This window comes from Nesoenas mayeri, assembly GCF_963082525.1.
Source record: "Nesoenas mayeri genome assembly, chromosome: 7".
Classification (NCBI taxonomy): Eukaryota; Metazoa; Chordata; class Aves; order Columbiformes; family Columbidae; genus Nesoenas; species Nesoenas mayeri.
Genome location: NC_137551.1, coordinates 37,769,946 through 37,781,081, shown reverse-complemented (window position 1 = coordinate 37,781,081; position 11,136 = coordinate 37,769,946). Strand labels below are relative to the sequence as shown.

Genomic DNA, 11,136 nt, shown 5'->3' with positions numbered 1-11,136 from the left:
TGGAATAATGACATTACAATTAGTAGAAATAAAAGCTAAGGGAATATATTATTTGTCCTGACATGTATGTAGTTATCACATGAAAATATATGGGATTTAATTATGAATTTCAGTTTTTCCTTAGTAAATTACCTATTGAGAGTAGATAGAACCTCCTCAGTCCCCCAAAAGCCAAGACCAGCCCAGTCTTTTCCCAAAGAGCGTAAAGAATCCTGAAGAGGTCTCAGAAGAGATCTCTGGGTGACTGTTAAACAAGCTGGGAATTTGAATGGAGAAGGAATAGTTTATTAATCTTTACTGTCGCAAACTAGAAACAGGTTTAGCAAAAATTAGCATGAGCTGAAAAGCTACAGCTTGGCAACGCAACAGTAAATCATCTACCGATGATTTGCCAGGCTGGTTTGCTTGTAACTACAGCAACACCTTTCCTCCAGACCAAAGTTCAATTATTTTACGTTTTTATTACCGGTGCCATTTGCTTAAAGTTTACCAGGGTAACTTTCTGCTGGTAGATCCCAGAGAGCGAGGAGGAGGAAAACCACCTCATGCTGAGCAGGACTATAGAGAAAACAGTTCCCCCAAACCGGTGGGACAATCTCCGCTTGCCAAGATGCCGTCCAGGAAAAAAACCACCATGTTCGCATCCGCTTTTTGCGCCTGCGTTTGCTCCTTCGTGCTGATTTGCGTCACGCTGGCGACCCCGCATTGGATGAACAGCCAGATCGGCTTTTTGGGCACGAATTCCAGCGTCACCGTGAGTCTCACCTACGGGCTTTTCAGTGGGACCTGCGAGCAGTTCGTGGCCGTGGGGCTCCAGGTGGCAGAGACCACCTTCCAAGGTGGGTGAACGTGGTTGGAAGTGGATGGCGTCTTCTTGATCGTGCTGGTGATGGATGTGGGAACCACGGCTCATTGTGTTCACCCGTGACTATAATATTTTAAGAGAGAATATCTGTAAACCAATCTGGAGATTTAAGTGGGATAAGACTCCAAAACCAGCATAGAAATGCTGCAGCATTCTTGCTCTTTGGGAAAAGACTGGGCTGATCTTGGCTGTTGGGGGAGTAAGGAGGTTCTACTCTCAAATGGTTATTTTCTAAGGAAAAACTATAATTCATAATTAAATCACATATATTTTCATGTGATAACTGCATACATTTCAGGACAAATAATAGAGATTCCTTTAGCTTTTATTTCTACTAAATATAATGTCATTATTCCATGCTATACTGAACGTGTGCTTCTGGATCATTTGGAACGAGGGGGAAAAGATGCAAAATTTTTATTTTAGAAGCTTTCAGTGAGGAACAGAAAAGAAACACAAAATTACCACTTTATTAAAGGATTACAGAGCTAATTTACCTTCCAGGACTATGCTTTTTAGATTTTCTTATGTTAAATGAATTGTTTGATTTAAAACATTTAGCCACCTACTATCAAATCAACATCTTTTTCATAGAAGAAGGTTTTAATGAGGCTGCTGAAGGGAAAAAACCAAAACATGTAAAACAATAATAGATACGGTGTTTATACACGTTTGACCTACACATAATATATTTATATATATATATATATATTTCTTTGTATCTTCTATCTATTATATCTTTTATATCTTTCTTTAAGAACATGTCAATCCATTTTGAAGTGATATTATCAAACATAACTATTTGGTTAGTATCTTCAAAACTTAGGCTTGCTCATGTCTCTTTTTCCTTACATTGGACTCTGACGTATGGATTACATCATAGCATTTCATATTTTATGAGGCCTTTCTTCCCCCACCCAACACAGTTTTCAGGTGACTCCTCATCATCACATCTCTCCACAGAAACTCTGAGATGAGCTTTGGACACAAGGTTATTAAAATAACATTTCGGCAAACATGCAGTATCACAGAACCCCAGAACGTCAGGGGTTGGAAGGGCCCTGTAAAGCTCATCCAGTGCAATCCCCCCATGGAGCAGGAACACCCAGATGAGGTTACACAGGAAGGTGTCCAGGCGGGTTGGAATGTCTGCACAGAAGGAGACTTCACAACCCCCTGGGCAGCCTGGGCCAGGCTCTGACACCCTCACTGGGAACAAGTTTCTTCTCATATTTAAGTGGAACCTTTTGTGTTCCAATTTGTACCCATTACCCCTTGTCCTGTCCCTGGTTGTCACCAGAAGAGCCTGGCTCCATCCTCCTGACACTGCCCCTTTCCATATTGATCCCCAGGAATGAGTCCCCCCTCAGTGTCCTCTTGTCCAGCTCCAGAGCCCCAGCTCCCTCAGCCTTTCCTCACACGGGAGATGCTCCACTCCCTGCAGCATCTTGGTGGCTGCGCTGGACTCTCTCCAGCAGTTCCCTGTCCTGCTGGAACTGAGGGGCCACAACTGGACACAAGATTCCAGGTGTGGTCTCCCCAGGGCAGAGCAGAGGGGCAGGAGAACCTCTCTGACCTACTGACCACCCCCTTCTAACTCACCCCAGGTACCATTGGCTTCCTGGCCACAAGGGCCCAGTGCTGGCTCATGGTCACCCTGCTGTCCCCAGGACCCCCAGGTCCCTTTCCCCTACACTGCTCTCTAATAGGTCAGTAGATTCAAATTAAACTGAGTCTTGTGTTGATATGGAACAGATCTTAATTTTTGTGCAGTTTGGGGTATTTATTCTCCATAGCAGAATTATTACAGAAGAAAAAGAATTAAAATGGTTAAATAACTAAGGAGGGCAGAAGAACTGAGAGATAAGGGAACAGGGGTGTTACATGTGAATGAAAGAAAGTTAAAAAATAAGGGGAAGAGTAGAAGGGGTTTTTACCTGGAGCAACCACAGAGAAGGTGAAGACAAGCATGAAAAATCTTAGTGTGAGAAGCAAAACACAAGAAAAAGCAAAACAGGTACTAGAAATTATGCATATCAAGTACAAACCACAGACGCAATACTGATTTCACATAATTTATCATTTACTCACCTCTGTCCACAAGTAGCTCGACTTAACGTGCAGAAAAGCATTCACGGAGCCCAAGGGTAGATAAGCCTGAAAGCTGGTGGAAGGATCAAGGATTTGCACCCATTTATGTCTTGCTGTCTCACCAAGTTCGAAGCGATAATGCTGATATACATGTTTGAAAGGGGAAAAATTCAGTCAAAAGAAACCTAATGAAAACTGGGTAGGTCAAACAATTTTTAAACTTAATATGCATTTGAAGAATATATTTCTTTTCCTTATTGATAGGCTGTTGTACCTTGTCCCATTCCAGGGAAGTCACCAATGTTGAGCATAACAGACCTAAGCCTCCAGATAGATCCCATCTCCTGGCTCTTTCCCACCTTAATTTGGTACAGAAATTGTATCTATACAAACAGGCACCTCAATTCCCTGTGGCAAAGCTGGATCACACAAGCCCGTTCACATTATAGCGATTATATTGTCACAAAAAACCTGAACGCAGCAGCGTTCCTAGCAAAGCATGCAGCATATATTGAGGTCATTAGCTAACAACTACAAAACCATAAGCCATCCAAACCTGTTTATTTACAGTCACATCAGAACAATCAAAGTAAATTTTAGAAGAGCAAATATACATTTATAAAAATGGTCTATTTATGGTTATATCTCCCCACACCAGTGGTTTCCCTTCACCAGATTGAGGTTTTTGTGTTTATAATTTTTAAAGTGTCGTCTCAGTTCTCACAGATCAGCTGTTTAGGGATGAACAAAACCAACGAGCTTTGGTTGTTGGTCCCTTCCAACAGCTGCTGAAAGAAAGTTGTGCTTTATAAATCGTCTAAATGTGGATTTGCCCACATCCCTCACTAGTTCATATAACCAAGATGAAGAGAACTGACTTTAAATTAATTCTTAGGCTCTGTACTAGGCATGATTGTCACATTTTATGTTAAGTATGATTCTGTACTTCCTTGAAATAGAAGAAATACTTCACAGAATTGCATACATACTCTTTTAAAATCCATATAATTGTGTCCTCCTAAGACAGTAGATGCCTTCTGTTTGACGATATCCTTAAGTAAAAGGATTGCCTGTGCTGTGGAGAAACAAAGTACTGGTTTTTTCTCTGTTCTAGCATTTCAGACAGCAGTAAGAAGAGTTTTAAGCATCCTTTTAAATCACAGTGTGATCTGTGGCTCAGTAAAGTGTGGCCTGGCTGGGGGTCTCTGCTGTTCACCCCAACCGTGTTTCTCAAATGCCATCGTCATATTTGGGGGTGTGACAAAAGGAGAATGGAAATAATGAAAAAATAAATCCAAGAAGGTAGCTTAGGGATACAAAGCACTTGTTAGCAATAGTCCAGGTTTCTATTAATGGCCATACAAAGTAGATGATCAACTGCTTTTCAAAGATCGTAATGTGCTATTTTGGAAACCACCCCCTTAAAGGACATTTCCAAGCATAAAGGTGAAAGACAGATGAAAGAAAATGGTTTCTGCAAGCATATAGTGCATGAACTGCACGGTCAGGGCAGCCCCTTTAGCAGACTGCCAGGAATGACCTTAATAGAGCAATAAATCAATACAGCTACTTGGGAGGCTCTGGGGATGAGCAGAACGATCCGGCAGAATGTAAAAGTTATTGAATAACTTAACTCCTTAGAGCCTTCATTAACTGTTCTAATGATTTATCTTAGAAGGGAACCACCTATGAATATAACAGTCTGTAAAAGGGATTGTTTACAGCCTTGAGTGTTCCCAAGTCAAACATGTATAAACTGTAAGATGCAGCAAGAGGCACACCCAGGGTCTCCTGTAAAGCCGGGACTTCCCTGATTCTTGGCAACCAGCATGGCCAACAACACACAAGGAAGTCTTTGACATTTGCTACAGCAGAGATGAATCGATTAACTAACTTTTGAAATACATGACAAGGGCTTGAAAAGTGCTAGAACTTCATTAATGCTATCATCAGCTCCCAGGTGTGCTATGGGATCTATGTTAGGGATTAGAAGGGCCCTGGAAAGCTCATCCAGTGCAATCCCCCCATGGAGCAGGAACACCCAGATGAGGTTACACAGGAAGGTGTCCAGGCGGGTTGGAATGTCTGCACAGAAGGAGACTCCACAACCCCCTGGGCAGCCTGGGCCAGGCTCTGACACCCTCACCAGGAACAAGTTTCTTCTCATCTTTAAGTGGAACCTCCTGTGTTCCAGTTTGAACCCATTGCCCCTTCTCCTATCACTGGTTGTCACCAAGAAGAGCCTGGCTCCATCCTCCTGACACTCACCCTTTATATATCTATAAACATTAATGAGTCCCCCCTCAGTGTCCTCTTGTCCAGCTCCAGAGCCCCAGCTCCCTCAGCCTTTCCTCACACGGGAGATGCTCCACTCCCTTCAGCATCTTTGTTGCCTTATTGTTCATTATTGTTCATTATACATCACAGTGATCATACACCTTATAAAACCTGCCCGATTCCTGCTGCTTAGAACAGAGCTGCAGGCTGGCAGCTGGACTTTCACAGGCAGGTCAGGAAAAGTTCTGTCCAACCACAGAAGAGTTAAAGATTAAAAGAAAAATAATAATAAAAAAAAAGTAGTACAGGAAATGAAGGAGAGACCTGAGAAAGGCAGAAATCTCTGCTTTTATTCTGGAACTAGGTTATTTTCCACTAATGCAGAGGTTACCCAGCTGTGGGTTACTATCAATCCTATTCAAGTAGATCAGCTACTGTAGATTCCTTCAGTTTGCAAAGACTCCCTTTTAGAAAACAAACAAACAGACAAAGAAACACAACAATCTGCCACCACAAAAGCAGCATTGTATTCCAAACCTTTAGTCCTGTGCTGTTGCAGGGGTGCTTAAAACAGGCAGAATCTGACAAAATCACATCCCCTAAACTGCGGAACACTGTCAGAAACAACATCAATTAGGGGGTGCAATAGGTGTAGCCAGTGAATTCTGGAGATGTTCCGAGTGAGGAAATTAAGTGAGGCTGCCAGAGGGAAATTACACAAACCTGTCGGATTCGGCTCCAGATTTATGTCTTGAACCAGCGATGCTGCTCCAGCACATGGCACAGCCGGTGCTGTGCTCACTCCATTTCATTGAGTGATGTCTCCTCAATGCCCATCTTCCCTATTCTTCTAGCAGAATTGCTTAAATTTACAACTTATTTCCACAACACATCCTTACCTGCCATTTCCTCAAAGAGAAATTAACTTCTAACAGGAATATTACAGAAAATGAGAGAGGAGCTCTCCTTTTCATTTCTTTCCAATAGCTCTTCTTTTTTGTAACGAGTGTTTATTTTCTTTTTATGGGCTTTTTACTACTTTTTTTCTGCTATGATTTCTCCAATTTATGTACTAACCAAATACTTTGCAGTAATGGCTTTGTGTTAAAAGCAGCATAGAAAGGAAGTTTTCCTACAGGTGGCTGTCTATCAGAACACCCATTTGAATGCAGCTTGAAAATATTGTTGTCATATTTGTTATAGTGCAAGGCAGCCGCAGGCACATTATAGTTGCCTTTTCAATCTTTAAATTGAAAGGAGGAAAATAATATATTTCAATGCATCTATGCTGCAATTACACTTTGAGCATATTGCATTCACATTTGTGTCTCTTATTATCAGCAACAGATCAAATAACAAGGAGGATTTAGGCAAAACCAATAAAATTTATTACAGTGTAGGGTGGATTGATTGCATATATATATATGACCAGCCACACATATAGATCCAAAAACTACAACAGGCAAAAATCTATGTGTATGAGCTGAAGTAATCTGGAGCAAGGAGGAGAGATGCCAGGATCACACCAGACCTTTCCACGCTAACGGCTTTACTGAACTTTCAGAACCTGTTCCCCTTGTCAGATTTATTCCATATGAGGGGCACTGCTGCTATATTAAAAGGAAATAATCGACAATCAGACAGCCAAGTTTTAAATAGGCATCTGTAGAAGTTACCAGACATCTCAGGAACGATGGGCAGAGGAACAGCTAGTGTTCTGATCCAATTTAGCCATATAATTTCTGCCCAAACCCGTCAAGAGGAAATCTATACAGAGGTATTAAAGAAGATAAGTTTACTACCCAACCCAATGCCTGGGAAGTTCATGTGCCTGCAGGATTAGCAGACACACACTTATTTTAACTTAGCGTCCCTTCACCCCATTTTGGATTTGAGTTCTTGTGCTGTGTCCAAACCTACTGTTCCTTCTACACCCCAATCCCTACAGACCAGCCCAATCTCCGATTATGAGCTTTTAATCACAGCCATGTCATTAAGCCATAAGGTTGTCCAAGCCCACCAGACCCTGCTGGAAACGCTGATTTTCAATGCTGAGCCGCTGTATTTCAGTTGCAGATAACCTGCACAAGACCCAGGCGCAGAACACGATCACCGCGATCATCGTGATGCTGGTCCTCAGTTTACTGAGCTCCCTCCTGAGCTCTGGATTCACCTGCACTAACGCCGTCAGTAACCCCTACCAGACGTTTTTGGGACCCACCGGAGTCTACACCTGGAATTCCTTATGCGGTGAGTATGCATCCCATGCTGACCACTTTCTGTCCACCATGTGGATGAATACCATATTATGACAGATTCCAAGATGAAGACATATGTATTTGTAAAAGGAAACACTTGTAAAGGCATTCTGTTCAGCTGATTTTGGTTTTTAACCTGAAAACTATCTTTTAAGTACCAGTAAAATAAGATTATTTACTGAAAGTGGCACCGTCAATCAGTAGGAGCCCAGATTCACCAGCAGCAAAAACGGAAGTTAAGAAGCCCCGACAGATGTAGCGTCACTTCAAGAATCATTTCATGCATGATGCACATCAAGAAGAACAGAGTAAGCTGACAAATACAGAATAAAACTGTAATAGAAAAATATGCACTGGATGTGACTACAGTGCAAGTTGTAACCTCTTTAAGACCTTATGTCACTAGATTATTGTATCTGTAGTATTATTTGTTGCTGGGTTACCTAGCAAATTAGGCCTCTAAGGTCTAATATGTAAGCTGGACTCTAGCTTCATTTCCAAAAAATGTGTTGGATTGAATACATCCACAAGAGCACTAACACAGGGGCACAGTGTTTAGGAGGAGTGAGTCACGGCAAAATTTATTTCCTTCTCCAAAAAGTACTTTCATAAAACGAATCCAGTTTTAATATTCCCTAAGCAGAAAAAAAATGGTAGAGACGTTGAGTTATCAGGGACATGAACCCTGTCAAAAGCTCCCTAGAGGGGTGACCCCTCCTTCACCTGGTTGCTCCTAATGCACCTTCCTCCCCTCTTCATCTTGCTGCGGTAATGACTACAGCTCTTGCGTTCGATTAATCTCAAGAGGATTATGTGTTCCTCTAATATGAGGTTTGCACTCGGAAAATTGTCTTTAAGGGCATCTAATTACAGGGTATTTCAGCACTGGCGTTTTGTCCTTCAAATGCTCTGAAGATGCTCAGCTGGTGGAGCATTGTACCCCCCAGCAAGGTCCTCTCCTGGGAGCTGCCTCTGCCAAAAATCAGAGCTTAGTGGAAAGGGAAACATAGATAAATGTAGTTTTAATCATACAAGTACAGGTAGGGTTGTGAAACCCACCCCTTTTTCTCCAGCCATGGCTAACACAGCATATATAGATGCTATAACAGTTATAGATGCCTTGAAACATGACACAAGAAGTGAGCAAAAGCCTAGGTTAGACAATTATTCAACTTTTGAGACAAGCAGACGGTTGTCTCATCACACAAGAATGTTCCCAAGCCCAGCACCCGTTACGCAGCCTGAATCTCCGAGCCTTGACCTGAAACGAAAGGACCATGGGCTTGCCAAAATAAATATTAGTGAGAAAGCAAACCCACGTGTTGACTGATGGTGGTTGCTTTTTACAGCCCTCTAAGTGCTATGACCTGGAAGTGTATTTTACCGTGGGCATATTTGTATGAAAAATCATGCGTCATTTGATATGAGTGTATCTTGAAGGTTTCTAATTCTCCTACCAGATGGCCTGAAAGTGTCCTCCTGAAAAAAAAAGTGAACCCGTTTCAGTGGGAACTTGTGCAGGATGGTGTAACTATAGGGGAGGAACAGAAATATTTTCATTAATGTTCAGAGATTATACCTCCATTAGCACCATGAAAATAGAGCTGTAAAAGCATTCTTTACCTAAATGTCCAAGTAACTTCAACTATATTCAGAAACCTATAAGAAAAAGATACAGATTTGATAAGATCTCTCATTTTGGCTCATCCCAGAGTCATTGAATAATTTGCGTCAGAAGGAATGTGAGGTCTCTAAGTCTAAAGTCTTGAGCAAATCTGGGCAAACCCTGAATGCAGACTGGTTTCCTCAAAGTTTTATCTGGTGGTGATATTGCACATCCCATATCAAATAGGCATTCTGCACATCACCCAAGGATTAAATGTGTTATCCACATCAGCCCTAGATTCAGTGAAAAAAATTACATTAAATGCCCTTATCTAAGAATGGTCAGAATCCATTAATTTTCGCAGGAGATATAGTTGCCCATGTCAAAACACTGGCAAAAGGTGGGGCAAAAATTCCTTAAAAGCCCTCATATTCTACTAATGGAAAACATTAACCTTTGTCCTAGTCCAGGTATTCTAACCAATTTAGGTAGATTTGCAAGTAGCTACAAAAATAGTACCACAGTTTCACTTCTAACATTTGTATTTTTATTTTCTAGCAATCTTCACACTTATAGCCATGATACTTTTTCCTGTGAACATTGAAGGAAACGGCTTGTCTGTAGAACTGGCCCAGGGATGTTTTTCTCTTCTTCAGACAAATACCGAATCTGAACACACTTACGGATATTCATATTGGATCATGCTGCTCATCATTTTTCTGAACATTGCTTCTATCATCATCATATATTTCTATGACCACGCAAGATACTCTAAGAAGAAAGAACAGGAAAGACCCATTGAAAATGCACCAAAAGATGTCATTCTGTTTTAAGGATACCACTGAAGACAGCGTGGAAAGAAAAACTACTATTTAATATGGACAATCATGACGTTTCATTTCCATTCAAATTGAAGATGTGTGTATAGTTCAATTATTGTGTCTTTGAAGCAATTTAATTTTATTTTTTTGTTAGATGTCAGTGTAATACTTACAAGTTTCCATTGGTAAGCGTGCTGCCTAAATGTCTGCGAGCAGATATGGCCCAAAGCGCCCGACAGCAGCACCCTTCTGTAGGAATGGACCTCACGCATCTTAGAGCTCTGCTCTTCTCCAGAGGGATCACTGTGAGAACGCACTCCTAGAATGGTTCCTCCTCCCCATTCCACCTCCACCGCCTTTCCAAGAGCACTTCTGCCCTCTTGCCCGCACTGAGCAGAGAGGCTGGTTCCCACCTCCTGCTTTCTGGATTTTTCTGGACCACAGGACAGCCCCACGGTTGCTGCCCCAACTTTCTGCAGGTTGCCCCAACATCAACACCTACGAACTCATTCCTGCTTCATCCTTTGGGTCCAAAGCAGAAGATCAGAGACACCTTTTGGGTTGTCTATGTAGTTTGGGATCTCAAGGGGTGCAGACTCTGGTGATGAGGAGAAACAGTCGCTAAGATATTTGGGCGTCATTTTGTCCTGCTGTTCTTTCCATGCTTATGCACCTTCTCCTGCAGGTCCCTGTGGCACTGCCCTGGTGACCTCAGGCAGGTTTGCAGGCTCCTGTTCATGAACAGGAGTGTAAGCGCTTGGACAAACTCACCTGTGATCAGTCACCTTCACATCAAACCTCCCAGCAGCACAGACCCCGTCCATCCTCCCCTTGCTCGGTGCTTCATACATGGCTGGGGGGTGGAAGCAGGAGGAAGAGGATGGGCAGAAGACACCATAGGAGCCCAGTATCTGCAAGTTATTAATTTGTAGAACATCAGCAATATCCTATGTTTCAGGATAAACATATCCTATATGTTTCAGGTTGTTTATAGACCCTTGATTGCTGCCGAAAGCAAACAGCAAAGCTGCACTTTGAGCAGGTGCGGCCGCTTCTTTCCCACCTGCTACACCAGACTATCATTTTAGCCCAAGACAAAAGCCAAAGAGCAGGCTTTATTAGGGATGATTTATGACCAGTATCATCCCTGTGTCTAGTTTAATTAGTATTTAACATGAACACATAGACACACAACTGTAGAACTGCACAGAAGTGGGG

The 11,136-nt window shown here is 42.1% G+C and overlaps 1 protein-coding gene across 1 annotated transcript; it reads left to right on the top strand.

Moving 5' to 3' along the window:
* Positions 1 to 610: 610 nt before the first annotated feature.
* On the top strand, positions 611 to 9,930 carry CLRN3 (clarin 3; the record flags this gene model as incomplete). The annotated part of the gene is made up of 3 exons (XM_080347700.1): positions 611 to 839; positions 7,304 to 7,483; positions 9,656 to 9,930. 3 exons carry the CDS (start codon positions 611 to 613, stop codon positions 9,928 to 9,930), a joined length of 684 nt encoding a protein of 227 aa, XP_080203826.1.
* Between the last annotated feature and the right edge of the window lie 1,206 nt (positions 9,931 to 11,136).